Genomic DNA, 24,553 nt, shown 5'->3' on the forward strand with positions numbered 1-24,553 from the left:
TTTTAATGCTAGGAGCCTTGTGCGTGTTACAGAATTTGAAATGTAAGTACCTTACTTAGGTGACCTTTCTTGAATTGATACTAATACGTCTCTAACCTAAACAGTTCAGAACTGAAGTGGCTACTTGAGTCAAGGGCAGAGAAAAGTGACTTGCCTTACGAGTACTAGCACCCCACCTCCATTATTCTTTCTGGGTTTATCTGTATTAAGGGGTGGAAGTGTGTAATTACTTTTAGCTTATGCTTTTGATGGATAGATACCCAGTTGCGAAGGGGGAAATGTGCATTTTCTCTTGTTAAAAACTACTACTACTATTTACCATTTCTATAGCGCTACAAGGCATACTCAGCGCTGCACAAACATAGAAGAAAGACAGTCCCTGCTCAAAGAGCTTACAAAACCAGCTTGCAATGCACATAGCCTAAAGTTCATGGACACAGTTCCCTGTAGTTTTCCTTGCTATGTAGCCCAAGTGTTGGGGACTTAGCTAACATTTTAGTCCTATTTACAAGTGTTAAAAAATAAAAAGGGAAGGATGGCAGTGGTGAGAGTGTGCTCATGTAGAGTTAAAGGTGGTGCCCAGTTTTAGGTCCTAGGTCCTACAGGGCTTCCTGCATAGGGCATGCAGGTTTGGTACAGGTGCCTGCTTTCTCATCCATCTAGCCTTCTAGCTTTATTTATTTATTGTACTTATATCCCACCTTTTTGCAGGCTCAATGTGGCTTACACTACATCATGAATGGTGGACCCTATTCTGGCCTTTGCTGGGTTAGAGACTATGGCAATTTCTCTACCTGTACAGTTGTGATTGTACCTATCTACTCTGCTGGTCTTTGGCAGCTTGTGTAGTTACATGCCTAGGCCCTCTTTGGTTCACCTGCTTTCTGCCAGCGATTTTATGATTTGTAAACTGGGCAGTGCAGGAATCTAGGGTCTGTGCAGCAAGAATTTTATGCAAACTTACTCCCCCTCCTCCAAAGAAAGCACCACTCCACAGCATGTGGGTGAATGTGCTCTTTTGAAAACCCAGCTGTTCCTGCCCTACATTGGCGCCCAGCACCCACTTCTGAACCTCAGGCAGCCGCCTAGTCTTGGCCGATGTGCGGCTCTGAGTGGCAGGCATAGATGGCGATGCGCGGCCGTGCTCGTCCCCGCCCGCTTGCGCCAGCCTCGTTTCCTGCCCTGCGCTAGTGCCGGCACCGCCTTCAGCAGCTCCGTCCTGCCAATATGGCGATGCACAACAAGTCGGCGACGCCGCAAATCCCCGACACCCGCCGCGAGCTGGCCGAGCTGGTCAAGAGGAAGCAGGAGCTGGCGGTAAGACGGTTGTCGGCTGCTGCTGCCCCGGTCCTGTAGTCCTGTTCCTCTCCCTCCGCCCGTCTTCATTCTCGGCCTTTTCTCGGTTTGAACCGCCGTGGCCGTCCCTCCGCAAACGGCGTAGCGCGAACCCTGGGGCCGCGCCGTTCTGCTGCGCTCTTTGCGCAAACGGTCTCCGAGAATACGGGCCTGCTTTGCGTGCGATTCCCGAAGGCAGTTACGCAAAGGCTGTGGCGGGGGAATGCTCGGGGCTACGCAAGATACGTAGGCTGGAAGAAGAGGCGGAGCGTCGCACCGCTGCGGGCTGAACGTTGGGGGCAGGGTACTAGGAAAGGCCGGTGCTTGAGTAGGCCGCGTGGAGGCCTGGGCGGCGTGAAACTTAATGAGTGTTAAATTATACTAGTAACCTAATTAAAAAAAAAGGATTTTTAGCTTATGTTCCAGTGCCAAATAGTAGGAGATTCTGGTTCAGGGGAAATTTCCATCCTGTTCCCGCTTATTAATGAGCCCAACTTTTCGGCATTTTCTTCGCTTTACGGAGGACGCCGTCAATTCGTTACCACAGAAACGGGCCGGGGGCGGGGTTTCAAATAGGCTCCTCCTTCCCCATCCTATTTATTGTGAGGGCGGGAGAGCAATGCATTCTGCTTTCAATTTTCTGTTATTGCTATTTGTAACTAATTTCTGTTAAGATTCTGCGCCCTTATGGCAGCCTCTAGCTCCCAGGATGGAAACCCTGCATCTGGGTCGTGGATGTGATAAGACCTGTCTGAATGACAGTTCTGTTCAGGGCTTTTTTTGAGGGGGTACTGCGTACCAGCACCGTTTCCATTGTCTGCTAAAATTGACCCATGGACCCCAAGTCTTAATGAAAGAGCTCAGGCTCTTGTCATAGATTCTGTGACTGGTTGCAGGGGTCCTGGCTATTGTGGGGTGGGTCCCTCATTCATCACCTCACCCCTGAAGGGTGGCCTGGAATTTGAGTACTGGCACCTTTTTCACTAGAAGAAACGCACTGGTTCTGTTACACCCCTGGGGTGTGAATTACCTGCCCCACCATGGCCTATTTTGGAGGCCGATCCTACAGAAGGATAGTTAAGGTGCTTAAAATAAGTCAGGTGAGGTGAGACGGTGAGCAAATTTGTATAGCCCTAAAAGAGAGAGAACACATTTAAATCCCATCAAATGGGACAAGAAGTCAGATATAAGACTCAGAGAGGGTGGATTCAAAAGCAATGTCAAAAAAATATTTCTCCAATGAAATGGTGGTGAAGGCACAGAAGGTCCTCCCAGGGATATGATAAGGAGTGGCCTAGTGGTTAGGGTGGTGGACTTTGGTCCTGGGGAACTGAGTTCGATTCCCACTTCAGGCACAGGCAGCTCCTTGTGACTCTGGGCAAGTCACTTAACCCTCCATTGCCCCATGTAAGCCGCATTGAGCCTGCCATGAGTGGGAAAGCGCGGGGTACAAATGTAACAAAAATAAAATAGATACTATTGGAGATTCTATATGGAATGTTGCTACTATTGGAGATTCTACATGGAATGTTGCTACTATTGAGATTCTGTTGCTACTATTGGAGATTCTACATGGAATGTCGCTATTCCACTAGCAACATTCCATGTAGAAGTCTGTGCGGCCACATTGGTGATCTGCAAGGGCCGACTTCTACATGGAATGTTGCTAGTGGAATAGCAACATTCCATGTACAATCTCAAATAGTAGCAACAGTGGAGGAGTGGCCTAGTGGTTAGGGTGGTGGACTTTGGTCCTGAGGAACTGAGTTCGATTCCCACTTCAGGCACAGGCAGCTCCTTGTGACTCTGGGCAAGTCACTTAACCCTCCATTGCCCCATGTAAGCCGCATTGAGCCTGCCATGAGTGGGAAAGCGCGGGGTACAAATGTAACAAAAATAAAATAGATACTATTGGAGATTCTACATGGAATGTTGCTACTATTGGAGATTCTACATGGAATGTTGCTACTATTGAGATTCTGTTGCTACTATTGGAGATTCTACATGGAATGTCGCTATTCCACTAGCAACATTCCATGTAGAAGCCTGTGCGGCCACATTGGTGATCTGCAAGGGCCGACTTCTACATGGAATGTTGCTAGTGGAATAGCAACATTCCATGTACAATCTCAAATAGTAGCAACAGTGGAGGAGTGGCCTAGTGGTTAGGGTGGTGGACTTTGGTCCTGAGGAACTGAGTTCGATTCCCACTTCAGGCACAGGCAGCTCCTTGTGACTCTGGGCAAGTCACTTAACCCTCCATTGCCCCATGTAAGCCGCATTGAGCCTGCCATGAGTGGGAAAGCGCGGGGTACAAATGTAACAAAAAATAAAATAAAGGGGGAAAAGTGTAACGGAGTTCAAGAAAGCGCAAGACAAGCACAGAGGAGCGCTAGCTGTGAAGTAAGGGAAAAGAAGAAAATGGACAGGTGTCTGTGGAACTGGAACAGGAAATACATTTGAGCAGACTAATGGACCCTATGATACTCTGTGCTAGTGTATTCTGTGTTGATGCAGTTATAGGCTGGGTGGTGGAGAGAGGTTAGTGCTCATGCAGCCGATTCTGAGATGGGTTCTCCTAACCACAGTCATGTTAGCAGCTCAGCATCCCGAAGGCAATATTTGGTCTTTTGGGGGAGATGGAGCTCATGGACATGGTGTTAATGGAAAAACAAACAAACATGTAGACTCCAAAGAAAAATCAGATACAGTGTTCTACAAAGATTAGGTTAATTGCACACAGCAAATAAGTAGTAACTTAGTTTACTAACAATGAAGAAACAATTGCTGCATTTCTTCCATTTTTTCAACCCCTTTCTTATCACTTGGCATGCCCCCCTCTTACTAGAAGCAACTAATGGTCGTATACATTTCCTGGTCTGGGTCTGTATGCCTTTGCAGGGTGGAATAGGATGTCAGGAAGCCATTACCTAGCTTGCACCATCATGCTTTCCCTTCTCAGCTGTTACAGTGTTCTTGAGTCTGACATCGGTGCCGGGCAAAATGGTAGAGACTATTATTAAGAACAAAATTACAGAGCATATTCAAAAGCACGGATTAATGAGACAAAGTCAACACGGATTTAGTGAAGGGAAATCTTGCCTCACCAATCTACTACATTTCTTTGAAGGGGTGAACAAACGTGGATAAAAGTGAGCCGGTTGATATTGTGTATCTGGATTTTCAGAAGGCGTTTGACAAAGTACCTCATGAAAGACTCCAGAGAAAATTGGAGAGTCATGGGATAGGAGGTAGTGTTCTATTGTGGATTAAAAACTGGTTAAAAGCTAGAAAACAGAGAATAGGGTTAAATGGTCAGTATTCTCAATGGAGAAGGGTAGTTAGTGGGGTTCCCCAGAGCTCTGTGCTGGGACCGCTACTTTTTAACTTATTTATAAATGACCTAGAGATGGGAGTAACTAGTGAGGTAATTAAATCTGCTGATGACACAAAGTTATTCAAAGTCGTTAAATCACGGGAGGATTGTGAAAAATTGCAAGAGGACCTTGGGAGACTGGGCATCTAAATGGCAGATGACGTTTAATGTGAGCAAGTGCATAGTGATGCATGTGGGAAAGAGGAACCCGAATTATAGCTATGTCATGCAAGGTTCCACGTTAGGAGTCACAGACCAAGAAAGAGATCTAGGTGTCGTCATCGATGATACGTTGAAACCTTCTGCTCCGTGTGCTGCTGCGGCTACGAAAGCAAATAGAATGTTAGGTATTATTAGAAAAGGAATGGAAAACAAAGATGAGGATGTTATAATGCCTTTGTATCGCTTCATGGTGCGACCGCACCTAGAATATTGTGTTCAATTCTGGTCGCCGCATCTCAAAAAAGATATAGTGGAATTAGAAAAGGTGCAGAGAAGGGCGACAAAAATGTTTAAGGGGATGGGACGACTTCCCTATGAAGAAAGGCTAAAGCAGCTCTTCAGCTTGGAGAAAGGGCGGCTGAGGGGAGATATGATAGAGGTCTATAAAATAATGAGTGGAGTTGAATGGGTTGATGCAAAGCGTCTGTTTACGCTTTCCAAAAATACTAGGACTAGGGGGCATGCGATGAAGCTACAATGTAGTAAATTTAAAATGAATCGGAGAAAATGTTTCTTCACTCAACGTGTAATTAAACTCTGGAATTCGTTGCCAGAGAATGTGGTAAAGGTAGTTAGCTTAGCGGAGTTTAAAAAAAGGTTTGGACGGCTTCCTAAAGGAAAAGTCCATAGACCATTATTAAATGGACTTGGGGGAAAATCCACTATTTCTGGGATAAGCAGTATAAAATGTTTTGTACATTTTGGGGATCTTGCCAGGTATTTGTGACCTGGATTGGCCACTGTTGGAAACAGGATGCTGGGCTTGATGGACCTTTGGTCTTTCCCAATATGGCAATACTTATGTATGCACTTATAGCAGTGGCCGAGCTTGATTAGTTTGAAATGAAAAAAAACACGGGACATTTTCACCAGCAGGATGGGGTGGCACGAATTACAATTCTAATTCAAAGGTCATTATGATTGTCTTCCAGGAAACTTTGGCCAATTTAGAACGGCAGATCTATGCGTTTGAGGGAAGCTATCTGGAGGATACACAAATGTATGGAAATATAATTCGAGGCTGGGACCGATATTTGACAAACCAGAAGTAAGTTTATATAGAGCTTGTTAAACTTATACTTTTTCCTGAAATACTTAAATCTAAATTTAGTGCCTGATCTTGTATTAACATTGTACAGTTGCCTTAAATGGAAACTTATTCCCAGTCTTTCTATATTACCTATGTTTCGTTATTGCAGATATGCCATTTTAGTTTCTTTCAGGGTTGGCCCAACCATTAGGCAAAACTAAGCGCTCACCTATTCATAAAAGCCTATCCCAACGATCCAACATAAAATCCCAGCAACACAGCATAACTAATGATCGTACTGGACAATTTATAGTTTTCACCTCTTTCGACCCCCTTGATACCTGATCCAAACCTACCTCACCTGATCACAATATAACTTTGTATCAGTTACCAACCGAATTGGCAATAGCCTCTACGGTACTATGTAAGCCACATTGAGGTGGGAAAATGTGGGGTACAAATGTAATAAATAAACTCAAAGAATCATCTGCATTTTTATTTATTTATTACATTTGTACCCCACATTTTCCCACCTCATTGTGGCTTACATAGTACCGTCAAGGCAATCGCCAGAGGTCGGTTGATAACAAATACACGGATGCATAGTGCTTGAATGAGGTAATTATAGAGGGTCGAAGGTAATGAAGATTGCATATTGTCCGGTTCGATCATTGGTCATACTGTGTTGCTGGGTGAAGGGTTTACGTTGGATCATTGTGGTAGGCCTCTTTATAGGATGTTTGTGTGACAATTATAACTGTTGAGTTTAATCTTCAAAATTTGGGGGGATGAGGGCTGCAGGGAGGGGCAGAAAGTTAATTGAGGGGGAATAGTGCGAGGCTGATGATTCACGTGGAGCGCCCACCAGCCTTCAGCTGTGCTTGCTTTTTTTAAAAATTATTTTCTGTTTTTTTCCCCAGTTGTCTCACGTGCCTGTTATTCTCTGATGGCAGTTGCCTCGAGAAAACATCAGTTTATTCAGTGTTGCTCGTCAAAGCTTTTTATCCTAACTGCATTCAATGTTGCGATTACCTTCTAGAAATTCCAACAGCAAAAACGACAGAAGGAATAGAAAATTTAAGGAAGCAGAGCGACTTTTTAGCAAATCCTCAGTCACTTCAGCAGCAGTGAGTAAATCATTTATGAACTTTCAAACCAATGTTTAAAAGCATTAATAACTGCGGCCACTAAACATAAAACTGCTTTATCCTTGAATTTTCAGTGACCTTATTAAAAGACCACCTTGGCATTTTCTGGATTGTGCCAGTGCAAAGTGTGAGTGTTCTGCCAGACTGTACGACTAGCTAAGAGGTTTAATTTAGGCCGGCAAGAAGGTTTTCCTAAATGAAACAGCTTATTTATGCAGATAGAGGCCAAGTATTACTGCTCCACATATATGTGAATGATTGCATTCAGAGACTTCAGTGGGTGGGAATATTTCTTAAATGACTATAGGGCCAGCTATAAAGAATTTTTTTTTTAATAGGCTAGGGCTCAGTTTTATTTGTTCATCTAGTGTTGCTCTCATAATGAGAATTCCATTACTTAGTTTCCCACTACCGTGTTTCCCCGAAAATAAGACACTGTCTTATATTAATTTTTGCTCCCCAAGACCCGCTAGGTCTTATTTTCAGGGGAGGCCTTATTTTTCGGGGAAACATCAGGTGCCCCCCCCCCCCACACCTGAGTTGCCCCCCACCCGAGATCGCTGGCTCCCCCCCCCCCCCTCGATCGCCGGCTCCCCCCACCCTCAGTCGCTCCCGGAACTAACCTCTTAAATGCTTCCTTTCACCATTCATCTTCGCACTCGCAGCAAGCAGCAGGGCAGGCCACTCAGGCGAGGGCGGGACACGGAAGGAAGGAGTGGCCTGCCCTGCTGCTTGCGGCGAGTGCGAAGGTGAAAGGAAGCGTTTAAGAGGTTAGTTCCGGGAGCGACTAAGGGCGGGGGGAGTCGCCGATCGAGGGGGAGAACCGGCGATCTCGGGTGGGGGGGGTGACCCCGATGTTTCCCCGAAAAATAAGGCCTCCCCTGCTAGGTCTTATTTTCGGGGGAGGCCTTATATTTTCAAATTGCAGCAAGACCTCTACTTGGTTTTATTTTCGGAGGATGTCCTATTTTCGGGGAAACACGGTATTCCAGAACCTGTGGGGTCATGGTGTCCACCCACCAGCAGATGGAGGTAAAGAACTGAAAACTGAGCTGAGACCTCTCTCTCTTGGCATCCAGTCCAGCTCCTCAGTATTCTCTATCTCCAGCAGATGGATGGACACACTTTTCAGTCTCTGCTTATGAGTTCTTTGCTCCTGGTCCCCAGTTGAACTTTGCGGGTGACTTGAGTCTGCAGAGTCATATCTGGAGGTCTTTAGATCCCTGTCTCTGATGCTCCACAAATTCACTTCTTCTCTCTCTTCATCTGTCCCCTGTTTTCTGTGGAGGCGGTTGAGGTTCAGGGAGAGGAGAGGAAGAGTCAGGTAATGTCCGTTACAGTCTTTGGTTATATTGCGTCACAAGTGTTCAGGTATTTTATGTTGGGTCGGTGGGGTATGCTCTTCTGGACAGGTCTGTCTTTAGTGCTTTCCGGAAGTCCCCCCAATTACCTACCATACATGTACCTCATTCTACCACAATATCACTTTGTATTCATTCATACCATGTATTTATTCAGACCGGAATCGGCTAACGCTGTTAACGGTAAAATGTAAGCCACATTCAGCCTGCAAAAAGGTGGGGAAATGTGGGATACAAATGTAACAAATAATAATAATACAGCTGTCCATGTCCCTTGTTTTCCCCCGTTCAAAAGTTGGACGTCTCTCTTATGTATTTTGGAACAGGCTGTATCCTGTTCGAAAATACGTGCGAGATAGACATCCTCTCGAAAATGCCCCTCCAAATTTAAGATGGACCAAACTCTGAAAATGATTTTAAGGTGATCCCTTAACTCTCCGCCGACTCCTTCATTACTCTTTGCTTTTTTTTCTAGGCTGTTAGTGCCCTGGCTGGTGTTCAAGATCAGCTGATTGAAAAACGTAAGTGTCTTTTTTTTTTTTTTTTAAATTTGGTTGACACAATTTAAATTGATTCAGAATTAAGACCGTTATTTTTGACCTGGGATCTTAACTTGCGTTCATTTAGTAATTTGTAACCTGCCTTGAATTCCAAATCAATGGATATCGATGGCTTTTAAATTTAAAATGAAATGATTTTGAAACACTAGTCAGTAGACTAAAAAAAAAGACTAGCTGAGTAGTAAACCAGGTCCTTTCCTGTTATAAGTTTTCGGTAATAACTTAAAACAGAAGCAGGTACCCATGGAAATAAAGAGCAATTTTGCTCCCATTCACAGCACTGGGAAGAGATGTTTTAAGCAGGAATTCATGGTAGAATTGATCAGTCCTTTAAATTTGTTTTTATTTAGCACGACATTGCTTTAAATCCAATCAGGTTTGCTCAGAGCAAAAACCTCAGTGCATTTTATCTTGTGTTTTTTTTTTTGGGGGGGGGGACTTGCCCCTCCTAATATTGAGGCAAGGGGGAGGCAGAGAAGAAAGTTTTCCAAGTCAGACCGTGGCCAGGCTTTCAATTTTTAACCTGCCTTCTCTTTGTTACTTGGGGTAACATAGTGAGTAAGAACAGGTAAAGATGAAAATGGTCCATGAAGTCTGCCCAGCACACAGAGACCCATATGGAACCCAAGGCACCCGGTCAAAAGAAACCAGACAAAAAAAAGTTCCCGACATAAAAGTCCCTGACAAAATAGACTCCCGACAAAAGGGCCCGATGAAATAGATTTATTTTTGAATGGTACGAATTTGAAGGGTACAAAGAAGTGGAGGAGCCATAAATTACTGAGAAAGTCCACGGCTTGTCACTTGAAAGTCCTGGCACCTGCCTACGGCTTGACTTCACTATCCACACTTGGTATCTAGTGAGAATCATAAATCTGTTTTGTTGTGGTTTTTTTTTTTATAGGTTTCTTGGGGGGAGGGTTTTTTTTTTGTCATGGTATGTTTTGGTTTTAGTCTGTTTTGTCGGGGTTTTTTTTTTTTGTATGGTCTATTATGTTGGGGTGCTGGAACCCAACATTAATCCCATTGCATGTCTTTCTCCCATTCTGTGCCAAGGGAAACATCTTTGATTTATTCAGCCTCACACCCTCTAGAAGGGACAACTTTGACCAATATCACCGAACTGATAATATTAAGAGCTTATTTCCCTGTACTGGCTTTGCTACGCTCCCAAGTACAGTGCCACTGGCTCAGGTCAGGATCCCACTTCTGACAGTACCAGGCAGATTTAGGTGTGCCATGGGCCCTGCAAAGAAGGGAGGAAGGGTGGCTCCTGCTGCAACAGCAGCTCCCACAAAGCAACCAGCAGTGCGGAGGGATCAAGGGGGGGTCCGTACAAATCCCAGCATTCAGACCCTCTTCCTTCGTACCCCTGACCTTGTAAACCAATACTGTTGCCTTTGAGGTTGCAGCTGCCACCCCCCCCCCCCCCCCCCCCACTCCCCCAGCTTTCTCTCAGTTCCACTGGTTACCGGGGTTGTAACTCCTGCTCCGTGTAGTTTGTTCCCCCAGTGCTGTGTAGCTCTTTTGGGTTGTAACCGCTGACCCACGCAGACCACCCTGGTGCTTCACTCGGATCCTCTGTGCGTATCCCATGTTTTTTGAATTCCGCTATGGCCTCTGTCTCCACCACCGACGCAGCGTGTTGGGCATCCCCCCCCACCCCCCACCCTTTCCGTGAAACCCTATTTTCTGATGATCCTCAGCTGCCTCCCTTGAGCTTCACATTGTGACCCTTAGTTGTAGAATTTCCTTTCCGTTGGAAAGATTTGCTTTTTAAGCTTTATCAATATCTTTGAAGTACTTACATGCTCTTTAGTGTTATTTCTACTTTGTTACTGTCTGGATACAGTGTTTTCTCAGCTTTGGACTCTATAGAAATAAGACCACCTCTTGCTTCTGGGTGGTACCTGCCTTTTATTTGATTTTTTTTTTTTTTTTTATTAGGAGAACCAGGAAGTGGAACAGAAAGTGACAATTCCCCAGACTTCCAAAACCAAGAAAACGAACCTGGCCAGGATGACACAGAGGAACTGGATGGGTCCCTGCAGGGGGTTAAACCACAGAAAGCTACATCTTCTTCTACCTCAGGAAGCCATCACAACAGCCACAAAAAACGCAAGAATAAAAACCGACACAGGTCTGTTGCTGGAGCCATTTCTTTAGGGATTGCTTAATTTCTTTTTTTATAATAAGTTTATTAAATCATAACAATACACCACAGAAAATGCAACGGCACAGAACAAAACACACAATATGGTACAGAGTACTGAGTTCTAACCCTAAAATTAGTCCTTATTGGATAGAAAAAGGTCTAAAGACTTCCATTTGCGGATAGCTGATTTGTGGCCAGACAGGGAGAGTACGGCAGATTGCGCATATTTTTTATAAAGCAGAATCCAATTCCACCACACCACCACATTCACATGGGAATTATCCTTCCAGTGCGAAATGACCAGTTTCAGCGCAACTGAAACCAAAAGGTCATACAATAACTTATCATTGGGATTGCTTAATTTTTGTCGGCATGACCTAAAAATGAATCCGGGATGCCTTTGGGAGATCTAGATCTGCTTTTAATTGTATAACCAAACTAAACCAGATTTTTTTTTTAGTGCGACTTACATATATGAGACCCATCAGGAGGTCAAGTACTTGCCAAGACAGGCAGCGTATTCCACTTCCACACAGTTGAACACTTCCTGCTTCCTCTCTCTCCCTTGCTCATCCAGATGTGTGACCTAGGAAGAGAAAGGGACGTAGCTGCTGCAGAGGCACGAGAAGATGGAGACCCCCTTAGAGTCACCATCGGGATCTTTGAGACAGTGTGGCCGCAAACTCAAAAATGAAAGTAATTCAGAAAAACCTGTGCGTTCTCATTTTACGGCAGCGTCTCGGGCCTCTGAAGCTAGTTGAGTAGTTTCTGAGAGGCCTGCAAGAATGAGGGTCAGTAACAGAAATCATAACTAAAGGGGTTGGTTAAACCCCGCTGAGCTGGGCAGCCGCACTTAACCGGGTACTGCTACCGAATATCTTTGCTAACCCACCGTTCTCTTAGTGGCTAGGGGGCCCTTTTCCTAAGCCGTGTAGGCGCCTACGCGTGTCAGTTTTGAGCTACCGCGTGACCCAGACAGTAATTTTTACGTGCGTCCATTCCAGCATTGTACGCGCGTAGACCATTACCGCCCGGTTAACACCTGAGACTTTATCGCTAGGTCAGTGGGTGGCGATAAGGTCTCAGGCCCAGAACGGACGCACGCCAATTTTTATTTTGCCGCACGTCCATTTCCGGCCCCAAAAAGAGAGGCCTTTTTTTGCAGGTGCGCTGAAAAATGGACCTGCGCGTGTCCGATACACACGTGTACACCAGCGCAGGCCACTTTTCGGCGCATCTTAGGAGGCAGTCCAGCAGCTTAGCCGGTTGTCAGCGCTATTCAGTCCGCTAACTGGCTAAGCAAACGTAATAAAGATAGATGAGAAAAAAGGCTGTCCTGACTTTATTCTCTGAGTTAACTGGGCACTGGTCTGAGTATCAGCGGTGCCCAGTTAACTTCTGGCTCAGTGCATCTGGATACTCGATGCCAGGAGCCGCACGTGGCCTGGTGTTGGATATCCGGAGTTAGATCAGACCGCAGCTGGGAGCGGCTTACAGGCCTGCTTTAACTGCTGCGGCCTGAATATTTCCCCATATATTGAGCTAATTTATAAAAGAAGGAAAAAAAGGCCCTTGATTGCCCACGTTCAGCTGAATTGTGTTTTATAGGCTGATCATTTATTGTTTCCTCCCTGTGATGGTCTGTATTTCTAGGCAACTTGAATTTTGACTGGGCAATATTCAGTGCCAGGCCATGTCCAGGTACCAGCTTCGAATACCCATGTCTTCAGCCCTGGCACCCGCATAGCTTACCGGGCAAAAATAGGTCCTGTCTGCCCGGTTAGGTATGTTGGTACCGACTGTCGCCATTGCCTGTAAAACTTCTGGGTTTTTCCTGACTCCCATCATGAAATTCTACCAGGTGGTTAGATCTGATTTTTCAGCAGCAGTGCCCAGTTAACTGCCTTTCCTGAATAAGCCACACTGAATATCAACCCCTGAAGTTTTTAATAGTTTTCACATTCTTGATTGTTGTAGTTTATACATCAGTTTTGTGAGAACAGATAATATACATTGTGGATATTATGAAAAACAAAATATAGCCTTGTATGGGAGCCATAAAGGTTTGAGCTGAAAGTCACTGGAATAAGAGCAGATTTATTTTTCCTTTCCAACTATACACTTCTGGATGTGATTTACCGTATTTTTCGGACTATAAGACGCACCGGACCATAAGACGCACCTAGGTTTTAGAGGAGGGAAATAGGAAAATTTTTTTTTCCTTTTTCCCTCCTCTAAAACCTAGGTGCTCCGGTGCGTCTTGTCCGAGTTTTGGATCGCCGTCCCCTACTTACGCGATGCCATGTTCCCTGGTGGTCTAGTGACGTCGGGGCAGGAAAGAGCCCCCTCTTTCCTGCCCATCGCGCTGCTCTCCGTGCTCCTGACTGCTTCCTGACGGTCTCGGCGAGATTCAAAATGTCTCGGCGGCCATTTTGAATCTCGCCGAGACCGTCAGGAAGCAGTCAGGAGCACGGAGAGCAGCGCGATGGGCAGGAAAGAGGGGGCTCTTTCCTGCCCCGACGTCACTAGACCACCAGGGAACATGGCATCGCGTAAGTAGGGGACGGCGATCCAAAACTCGCTACCTTCGGACTATAAGACGCACCCCCCATTTTCCTCCCAAATTTTTGGGGAAAAAAGTGCGTCTTATAGTCCGAAAAATACGGTAATGTAATCGGAGACGGGGGGAAATAATCTACGCATGTCCTAGTTTAGGTTGTACATCTGTGACTGAATGCCAGTAAATGCAAACTTCATCAAATATCTTTCTCTTCCTGTTCTTCAGCTTACAGAATTGTAATTTATTAATAATGATGATGTCTGTGGCCTTTACACCCTTGAGAGTTCTCCTGCTCTTCCTGCGTCAGATGTGTCTGTCCCAGAAGTGGCTGTATTTGTGTTTCTGTCGTGCTGCATTTGCAAAGCCTCTGGAATCTTATTTGGACAAATGACTTTGTTTTCTAATTCCACATTATTATTGCGTAGCATTAACTTCTCGCTGCTTTTGATAAAATGTCTGTTGCTCATCTAGTGGCCCTTTTACAAAGTCGCGGGAGGGGTAGTGTGTGAGTGGGCGCGTACCAATCGGCAGTATCACCGGGGGTAGCACGTGCGCCCAACGGTAATTCCAAGTTTGGCGCACGCTGAATCCTGCAGTAGAAAATTAATTTTCTATTTTCTGCTGTGGGGGGAGGGGGGTAACCTGCAGCGTACCCACATTGGCACGCACTGCATGGTTACCACATGGGCCCTTTCCGCTAGGTCAGTGAGTGGTAGTAAGGGCTCAGGTCGTAAATAGGCGTTCACTATTTTAATATTAGCGCAGGCCCATTGCCCACCCCATTAAAAAAAAAAAAGCAAACTTTTCCCAGCCGTGGAAAAAAAAAAAACGGCCCAGCGAGCACCTAAAAGATTTGCCCACGTTATCGCAGGCCACTTTTTAGTGCGGCTTTGTAAAAGGACCTCTTTGAATTGATAAATGCAGCCTGATAAGTTACCTAAGAAACAGCAAGGCAAACGATCCGCAAACTCCAAGATGCAAAACAAAAAAAGCAGATCAGTAGTGGATATAAATACATTTTATTGGTGTTGTGAGAAAATTGCCCGACACAGGCCGCGTTTCGCCCAGAAGGGGCTGCGTCAGGGGCTATAAAATAATAAAACACCTACAATAACAAATACGAACAATTAATGTCAAATAATATAAAAGATATAAAAACAAATTAATCAGAACAGCTGATAGAACCATAATACAAAACTAAAAAAAAACCAGCTAAACATACCCCCAATGTGTTGTCACGAATATAAATACATATTGTATGTATTTTATTATTTTACTAGTAAAAAAGGCCCGTTTCTGACACAAATGAAACGGGCGCTAGCAAGGTTTTCCTCGGAGTGTGTATGTTTGAGAGAGTGTATGTGAGAGTGACTGGTGTGAGAGAGAGAGTGAATGTGCGAGTGTGTGTGTGAGAGAGAGTGAGTCTGGATGCGAGTGTGTCTGTGAGAGACAGAGTGTGTGTGTGAGAATGAGAGTGTGTGCAAGTGCGTATGTGAGACAGTGTGAGAGAGAGAGAGTGTGTTTCACACAGATACAGTGTGTGCGAGAGAGAGAGAGAGAGTGTGTGTGAGACACAGACTCTCTGTAAGACTATCAGGCTCATTTTCAAAGCACTTAGCCTCCCAAAGTTCCATAGAAACCTATGGAACTTAGCCTCCCAAAGTGCTTTGAAAATATGCCTCTAAGTGTATGAGACCAAGAGAGTGTGTGAGTGACTATGTGACACATAGAGAGTGAATGTGATACAGTGTGAGACATAGAGTGTGTGAGAGTGAGAGAGAGAGTGTGTGTGTGTGACAGAGATACCTCCCCCCCCTCTCTCTCTGGTGTCTGAGCGTTACTGTGCAGGACGCTGAGCTCTGGCTGTGCTTCAAGGAACTGACCAATCCTATTTAATAGAATGCACCTCCAACATTCTGAAGCCCAGAAACCTCGTGTGGTTGGTCACTTCTGCTTGTGACGAACCCGGAAGTACGTGATGTCAATTCAGGAGATGGATACAGAGAGCAGGAATGCCTCAGCCATGCAGTCAGCTTCAGAATGTTGGAGGTGCCTTTTATTATATAGGAAAGGAACTGACCAATCCTATTTAATAGAATGCACCTCCAACATTCTGAAGCCGAGAAACCTCGTGTGGTTGGTCACTTCTGCTTGTGACGAACCCGGAAGTACGTGATGTCAATTCAGGAGATGGATACAGAGAGCAGGAATGCCTCAGCCATGCAGTCAGCTTCAGAATGTTGGAGGTGCCTTTTATTATATAGGATTGCCCCTGACGTAGTCCTTCTGGGCGAAACATGGCCTGTGTCAGGCAATTTTCTTACATCATCAATACAAATTATTTATATCCACTACTGATCTGCTTTTCTGTTTTCCATCATAAGTTACCTATACTAAACCATGTTCAGCTGAAGTCTGTCTCTTGTTCGGGGGGAGAAACCCCTGACCCAGCAGATGGTAAAGCTGATCTTTTGAACCGGCATATCCTCTGCACTTTTAACATTTGATTGAAAGGTAGAGAAACATAATTAAGAGAAGGTCCCCTGGAAGTGGCAGGTAACACCGAGTAATTAATTTATTTTTCAAATATGTCTGTTCTGTCTGAAATGTATATAACTGTATTGTGTGGTTTGTAATCGGGTCATTAGCTGCGCTTAATACGGTACCTGCCTGTATCCTTTCTGTCTTTTTATAATGAAGATAACTCGCTCATGCAATTCTCTCCTACCAGCTCACAGAGAAAAAAACCCCTGTAACACTATTGACTGCACATCTCTGCTCTGCTTTTGTACAGTTACTTGTGCTTTGATATAATTTGTACCTCTGTCACTGTTAATGCATTAATCTTACAGAGACTCTGCAGGATACCTAATCAGCTAATTAATTCATTAGTATATTCATTGCCTCTTGCTTTCTTCTTTTCCAACGCTGTTCCTCAGTCCGTCTGGCATATTTGATTATGATTTTCAGTAAGTTTTTGATTTTTTTTTTAATCAGTACTTGTGTTGTGCTTAATAGTTTGTAGATCACCATTGCGTGCCTGGATCACATTTCTAACCACTAGTTTATCTGTTTAATTGTAGGTATGTTTATTAGATTTAGGCTTGGAAGTGTAATTTTTAAGTAAAGAAAAGCATGACTGAGGTAACATTTCATTTAATAACTTGAGAAACGTGTAAACTCATTTTTCTGTCTTTTGAGCAAACTGTTTAATGACCTGTATATTGAAGAATATTTTTGGGGAAGGGGTTTTCAGTGCCATTTGGGATAGATTGTGCTGGCAGGGGCGTAGCCAGGCACCCAGTTTTAGGTGGGCCTGGGCCCAAGATGGGTGGGCAGAAGAAACTCCATCCTGTCCCACAAGTGATTCGGTCTCTCGCCTGCATGCCATGTGATCTCTCAAACATCCCTCCTCCCCCGCATACCTTTTAAGTAGAAGATTTTCACCGGCAGCGAGCAGCAACTAATACACACTGCTCATGTTGGCCCCACAGCCTTTCCCTCTGATGCAACTTCCTGTTTCTGCATAGGCGGGAACATAACAGAGGGAAGACTGTAGGACCGGTGCGAACAGCATGTATCAGTCGCTGCTCGCTATTTACAAGGTACGCAGGAGGGACAGCTGTTGGGAATTTTTGGCTGGTAGGGCTTGGGGATCCCTGCCAGCCACTTCATAGGTGTGCTGCTATTGGGGGGGCCTGGGCCCACCCTTGGCTACGCCACTGAAGTGCAGTAAAGGGTAGGTCAGTTTCAGAGTTTTTTTTCTCCTGATAAACTGTCTAACTTGTAAACCTCACCTTGTTCTTGCAGTTCTAAAGCACCTTTTGGCCAGAATAAAAAGATTATACATTGTGATACATCCCCCAGCTTGTTACATTAAAGGTTCTTTTAGAAAGCCAAACAGTTGAATTTTAAAAAAAGAATCATTCTGTTAGACTATTTAACATGAAATGATGACATCTACCATACGTATACTGGTCCTAGATAGTCTTGGGCTTAAGGTACTCCCTCGTCTAGCTGAATTGGGGACCTATGTGATGAGTATTTTTACCATACGTAGAAAATAAATGAAAAAAATAAAACCCCGCTAGTACTTCAAGCCTTGTGTAGGTAACAAGGGTGAAACACTCCCAGCGAGTGAGCAGCACTAGAATGTAATCCTGTGTTTATTTAAAAAAAAAAAAAGAAAAGACACATTTTTACAAAACGTGGGACTTTTTTCTTTGTGCTATGTGTGAGGCTGCGTTCCAGGTACCCCTGAGCCTGTCAGATATTGTCCACAGAAACAACAGAAATTTTCTTTGCTGTTCTCTGGCGTACAGAGAGTGGCTCTGATTGATCGGTGGAGATTTTATTACCAGTCTGGCAACATTTTTTTCTTTTTTTATATTTCAATAACCTTACTTTTCTTTTTCATTACCAAAATAATCAATCAAATAATCATTGATAATTGTGGGGAAGATAATCAAACTGCTTCCATTTTTAGAAACCCCAGGGGTAGTTTTTCTACTTTAAAAAAAAAAAACAACAATTCTGCTTTGATTATTTTCCCTGGGAAATTTCTCCACAGAGATTTACACCTGATCTCTCTACAGGTCATATTTCAATTACAAAGATCCCATGGCTGGTTCCCTCTCCCCCGAGTACCCCCAAATGGTTCCGGGTACCAGTTTATCAGCGTGTGTTTTTTTTTTAACCTGCATTGAGGCAGGATAATACTGAAAAATACAAACTTTTGCATGGATAAAACACTGTCTCCCTCCCCCCCCCCCCCCCCCCCCCATCCACCAAGAAATGGCTTTTGCTTCTTAATTCAGTGGCAGACCATAATTGAGAGGCCTGAATGGTGTCACACATTGGCAAAAAATATAAACCACAGCATAATACTTGGGTGAGGACTTAGAAAATAAACAACTTGATCTGAATATTCATTTTATTTTCTGTATTTCGTAGTTGCACAGCAGATAAATCCCACTGTAATTCCCTTTCGTTTGCTGTGACCCACATACAAAATAAGGGCACCTTGGTCTGTTACTCATATAGACATGAGGAAGCCATTGTTTGCCCTGGGTTGGGTGGCCTGGAACGTGCTAGACTTTGGGATTCCAGAATCTTGGTGCTCTTTGGGATTCTGGAATCTTGCTTTCTCTAGGATTCTATATGGAATCTTGCCACTGTTTGGGTTTCTGCCAGGTACTTGCGACCTGGATTGGCCACTGCTGAAAATGAGATACTGGGCTTAGATGGACCACTGGTCTGACCCAGTATGGCTGTTGTTATGTTCTTACATTTGCACCCCATGTGCTCATCCCCTTATCTGTCACATCAATGGTAAAAATAAGTTGTGAGTAACTTTGGACAATATCTTTGGAACTCTTGTGTCAAAACTACATTTCACTTAAAATTTTGATCGCATGATTAATTATGTTTCCCCCTTCCCCTCCACTTCAGCTCCTTGGGACTTTGGGTAAGTCACGTAACCCTCCATTGCCCCAGAGTCACAAGTAGCCTTAAATTGCGATTACAAATTTTAAATCGACATGTAGCCCTAAAAACATTAAAGAATTAAAAAGTAATGAAAGATTAAAATTACAAATTAGTCTAGAACAGCATTCAGAGTAGCTATAAACAGCCTTAATTATTAGGAACCAAAGAATTGGAGTCACCGTATGAATGCGGCAGAAATCTCTTCAAAGGAACTCTGCCTGTCAGAAGAAAGGACCTGTGAGTTTAAAAAGCTCATGTACGGTGAATTCTTTGCTGTTTCTTAAAGCTATCAAAAATGTTTGGTGTGCAGGAGTCAGCAACCTTTCTGCTAACTTACTGTACATTTCCACACAAATACACACAGACAGGGCACATTTCTCACACACGTACAGATACTATTAAAAAAAATGCAAGCAGACTGCTCCACCGAGAAGTCGCCCTCATGCAACGACACCTTCAAACCTGCCAGAAAAGTTTGAATGTTACAGGTAGTCGCAACGCTCCTGAAACATCTGATCATCACACGGAATCCTCGTTTCTAATACAGATGAGCTCGTTTTTCAGTCGCTGCTCCTGTGAACGGTAAAAGCAGGGCCGAGACCCTTTGTATTAAGTCACAGGATAACATGTGCACCAACCAGTGTAAATGTTGCAATCCTAGTTTGCTTTGAGCATCTTAAACTCTGGCTGGATTTACTCAAAGGTGCTACTTCAGCGAGATCCATTAATTGACACTTGTCAATGGCACATTTTAATAATCAATTCACAAGAGGATAGATTTAAGGGATGTTAAAAGCACAATTAACATGCTAACTAGCCTAACAGTGCATTTAATACATGTTAACATTACAAAACCATTAGTTCACTGTTGGTTTCTGTGATTGATTTTTTTCCTTTTGTATATATAATTAGAGCGTAGTCAATACAATGACACCAACAGAGAAACAGCTGAAATGTTCTGAAGTTCTCTTTTGAGAGCAGAGAAGCCAGAGAGCAGTTCTCTGGGAAACCTTTGCGGCTGAGCTCCGAACAGAGTGGGATCCGGGTTGTTCAGGGATTTATGTCAGTGACCCTTGTCCTGTTAAAACCATTTTTATGGAAACAGGGCTTTAAAACAGTAATGGGCGATGGCTTTATACCCCACCCATGTACAGATCATTTGTTCCAAAAATATTGTTTAAAAGTTTACTGTTTTTTTTTAAATGACATTTGCCAGAGAGGACTTTTTTTCCCCATTGTGTTATCTCTTTGGTTCGTTACTGATCTCAGATGGAAACCTAAGAGCTGTAGTCATTCCGTTTCATGAAAATTTATTACAGTTTACGAAGGGAGGGGGAGCGGTGGGTGGGGGGGGGGGGGGTCAAATTTGGGGATCAGTCTCTTGAGTTAGAGCTGCTTTTTACACAGAAAGATGGTATATCAAATGCATTACCCTTAGTTTTATGAAAAATATTCTCTTTCTGCTTTTGATGCTGATTTTATCTAATTAGATTTTAATACGTGAATTTGCACAAAGAGCTTAGGGTGAATCCCAGATTTGGTTACAAGCCTGATGTAGTAAACGTTCAAATAGAAATCATGCATGTTTCATCAGGCTTTTTGAGATTTCAGCCTCTTTCTGTGTGGCGCCTAATATTCTTAACGAGGCTGATCAGGCCCCCAATACGTGCTGTCCTGCCTTCGATTTATTCCCATCTCCCTCCAGTAGTAGAGAGGAAAGAGTCTATTGCTCTAGTAATTCTCTTTACGTCATTGTATTCCAAGTGGGAACCCTCCCAATTTCAGCAGCACTTGGCCTCAGGTGGGAGGGTCTCTGGAGTCTGTAGCTCAGGTCCCTTTGTTTGATCTCTGTCGAAAGGCAGAGCAGCAGTAAATGCTAGGTATCCCTAACCCCCCCCCCCCCCCCCCCTTTTGGAGCATTCATCACAATTGCAAATTTCGCTGAATGGTTGGAGCCATTAAAATTAGAAAACGCTCCACATGATGGATCAGTTCTTTACAAAACCTCACGCCTTAAAGAGTATTTGAAGTCTGATGATTAAGAGAAACCCTATAGATTTCTATGAAGAATTTATAAATAAAGGCTAGAATCCGTTTTTTTTTTCTTTTTTTAAGACTTGGGCACAATGCAGAAACCTGCAAGGCACTGTTTGATGTGGTTCAGTTGGAGCCGTTAAACAGCGTATGGGGGAGGAGGGATCATTTGTCATATTGAGCTAATGGCTTTATTTTCTTTATTAGCTAATGCAGTTAGACCTGTGTTTTATTTCCCTTTGCCCACAGGATTGACCTCAAGTTAAACAAGAAACCGCGAGGTGTAAGTATTCACTTTCTCAAATGCACCCACGTTGCTAATCTCGATATTTTCTGTGGGTTCTACACGACTTTGCCATGTGTACTGCCTGAATGACACAAGTTAGTTTGCTCTGGGTTTTGCTGGGGGAAGCAGGGTGGTGACTAGCGAGGCTGGTGTTAATTGCAGGTTAAGCAAGTAAGGTGGCATCGGAGTTGCACTTCCTGTGCACCATCACTTGCTCAATAATGGCAGGAAAAGAAAATGGAGAAACTGGAAGCAGGTGGACGTATTGACTTAAATCCCGTGCTGCAGGCTCTGTTCTGGGAAGGTTCTTTTATCTTACTGCAGTGTTTTTCTTTCCTCCCCTCAAATTTACAACCCAGACATGGCTTAACTGGACTTTTCTGTGTTCCGTTAGACCTTTAGAAAAGAAGGCGTTACCTTGAATATCTCGGACGTGGAGTTTTTCTAGAACAGTAATCTGGGTTCATCCAGTCAGATTATTTGGAATCGGGTTTTGTTATTTTCAGGCAGGCTATATTCTAAGACGCCTATGGTGTACCAGTTTTAAGCCATTCTACTTTTTCTCTTAATTGGGAACTTCCCTCTCCCCCAAATGGATACATCTTTAGATGTGCCTGTCTAGGTTATTAAAAAAAATATATATCCTTTTTGTGATTGGAGGAGTGACTCAAACTGCTACACTGCTACTGCGTTTGTTAATGGCAGACAGAAACTTCTGCAGGTTCAGATTTGGTTAGAAGTTCTGTCACCTTTACTTAGGGTTACCATATGTCCGGATTTACCCGGACATGTCCTCTTTTTGAGGGCATGTCCGGGCAACCGGGCAGGTTTTGCCAATCTGCCCGTTTGTCCAGATTTCTGGACAAACGGGCAGGCTGGTGTAGGACGGCCCGCCCGCAGGCCTGCCCCTTTGCCTAGAAATCTGGACAAACGGGCAGATTGCTAGCCTCCCCTCCCCTTACTTACTACTGCCCTGGTGGTCTAGTGACCTCTTCCGCCTTCGGGGCAGGAAAGAGCCCCCTATTTCCTGCACGGAGCACTGCCCTGCATGCATCCTTCCTGTTCCTAATCTCGGCGCGGATTCAAACTGGTCGCCGAGAGTTGAAGTGACCTCGCGAGGCTTCAACTCTCGCCGGCCATTTTGAATCGGCACCGAGGTCAAGAACAGGAAAGGATGCATGCAGGGCAGCGCTCCGGGCAGGAAAGAGGGAGCTCTTTCCTGCCCCGAAGAGGTCACTAGACCACTAGGTCAGTAGTATGGTAAGGGGAGGGGAATGACGGGGAGGGAGGGTGGCGGGGTGTGTGACAGAGGGGAGGGGAAAATGTGACAGGGGGTGGAGTGAGGGCGTGGAAGGGGCGGGGTATGGTCCTCCTTTTTGGGGGACAAAATATGGTAACCCTACCTTTACTGGACTGAATTGCCCTGCTTCACAGTGTTTCTCTTTCTTGGCAGGACTACTAGGTAACTCATTGAGACTTCAAGCATCCAAGGTCCCGTGGTCCTCTGGCAAGACCACCTTAACAGAAACTCAAGTAGCCCAAGAAACCTCCCATTCACAGAATACCATCGTCTCTCTACTACACTGCAGGGATAACGCAGTCTCCGTAGACCTGCATTGGACAAGTGACCCTTCACCTTTGTACTTGTAAAGAATCTGAAAACCTGGGAGGCGGAGGTTGAAGGAATTCTGAGATGTGAAAATATGTTGCTGCACAACCTTTTCTCTGGGCTACTTGGAAGGAAACGCTCAGTGCTGTTAATGTTTGTTGTTACGAGTGTTGAGGAATGTTCTGTTAATGTTGGTTAGCAAAGGTAATGTGATGAAATTGTCCATAGATGTTGTGCGAGTATCTCTTGAGTAGTATTTTTCTTTGTTTTGATTTTTTTTTTTTTTTAACTTTATTTTACCTGTTTATATCATCAACTTTTTTACTTTATAGATTGAGGGATGAAACATTTCATTATTTTGTCTTGATACAATGGACTGGAGAGAGAAGTAGGTGTCAAGTTTTTTTGTTTTTTTTGCTGCATGAAAACACTTGTCTTTGCATTCCTAAATGGCAAATGATGAAGCCGACCGACACCAGCTTCTTCTGATAATGGAGTTCAGATTCCAGATGCAAGAGCCAGGCCTCCTAACTCTGGTGCGTTCAATGTGAAGCTGCTTCTAATATTGTCTTTCATTTTTACAGATTTTTTGGGTTCATTTGAATCCCTATTTTTAAATATTAATATCTGTTGTTTGAATAAAAAGTCAAATCTTCACAGGTTCTCTTATGCTGTGGTTACAAGATCAAACAAGTGATTATTGAGATTAATTCAACTGAAGCTTGAAGAAGGCGTTTTTTTTCCCCCTTTACCCAGTGTAGAGATTTACTGGTTCATATTCAAAACGATTCAACCGGCTGCTGCCCGGTTAAATCATTTGTTCAGGGCTATCGACTAACTTTCAGCAGCACTTAACCGATTATCATCGCTGAAAATTTGTGATTTGCGTCTTAAGTAAAAACCAGCTATTGGGATGGAGTCAGCACTTGGCCGGTTAAGTGCCGCTGTTAAGCACTTAATTAGCCAGGATAACTGCCTAAACGGGACCATATAAAACACAGTCCTTGTTTAACCACTTGACTTACCCAGAATTTATGTGGCAAAAGTAAAGGAGATGGGACTTGATATATAATCAAAGCGGTTTATCTATTTTCAGTGCGTTTTTTTCTAGCGAAAAAGGTGCTGGTACTCAAATGCCAGGCCACCCTTCAGGTGTGGGGTGATCACTGTGGGACCTACCCCATAACAGCCGTGCCCCCTGCAACCAGTCACAGAATCTATGACAAGGCAGAATTGGTGTGTAGAGCCTGACCTCTTTCATTAAAACTTGGGGACCATGGGTCAATTTTAGCAGACAATGGAAAAGGTGCCGGTACTCAGTACCCCCTCCAAAAAAGCCCTGCGTATTTTATACAGGTACCTCTGGCCAAAGTTTGATGTTCAGGGACCA

General features: G+C 44.1%; 2 protein-coding genes across 5 annotated transcripts in view; both read left to right on the forward strand.

The window, feature by feature from the left end:
• Positions 1–15,808, forward strand: part of SNIP1 (Smad nuclear interacting protein 1) — a 36,598-nt gene extending 20,790 nt beyond the window's left edge. Inside the window, exon 5 of the transcript XR_003943810.1 lies at positions 15,797–15,808. The gene's annotated coding sequence lies outside the window, so the exon portion shown is untranslated. The remainder of the gene's footprint in view (positions 1–15,796) is intronic.
• Positions 1,181–23,825, forward strand: MEAF6 (MYST/Esa1 associated factor 6). Of its 4 annotated transcripts, XR_003943811.1 has the most exons (9): positions 1,181–1,317; positions 5,866–5,981; positions 7,003–7,090; positions 8,948–8,993; positions 10,980–11,172; positions 16,687–16,716; positions 16,831–16,891; positions 21,518–21,551; positions 23,008–23,825. XR_003943811.1 is itself a non-coding variant. In XM_030219000.1 (8 exons), exons 1-8 carry the CDS (start codon positions 1,228–1,230, stop codon positions 23,014–23,016), a joined length of 606 nt encoding a protein of 201 aa, XP_030074860.1. In that variant the 5' UTR covers positions 1,181–1,227; the 3' UTR covers positions 23,017–23,825. The 4 variants fall into 4 exon arrangements, 2 of the variants coding, with proteins under 2 accessions (XP_030074860.1, XP_030074861.1); XR_003943812.1 differs by lacking the exon at positions 16,687–16,716; XM_030219000.1 differs by lacking the exon at positions 16,831–16,891.
• Positions 23,826–24,553: the final 728 nt, after the last annotated feature.

The sequence above is a fragment of the Microcaecilia unicolor genome, chromosome 11 (assembly GCF_901765095.1).
Source record: "Microcaecilia unicolor chromosome 11, aMicUni1.1, whole genome shotgun sequence".
Taxonomy (NCBI): domain Eukaryota; kingdom Metazoa; phylum Chordata; class Amphibia; order Gymnophiona; family Siphonopidae; genus Microcaecilia; species Microcaecilia unicolor.

Excerpts from the sequence above, each read along its gene's own strand:
- MEAF6 (XM_030219000.1), top strand. The coding sequence starts at position 1,228 with ATGGCGATGCACAACAAGTCGGCGACGCCGCAAATCCCCGACACCCGC. Across the intron at positions 5,982-7,002 it reads CGATATTTGACAAACCAGAA|AAATTCCAACAGCAAAAACG; the intron begins GTAAGTTTATAT and ends ATTACCTTCTAG. Across the intron at positions 7,091-8,947 it reads CCTCAGTCACTTCAGCAGCA|GCTGTTAGTGCCCTGGCTGG; the intron begins GTGAGTAAATCA and ends TTTTTTTTCTAG.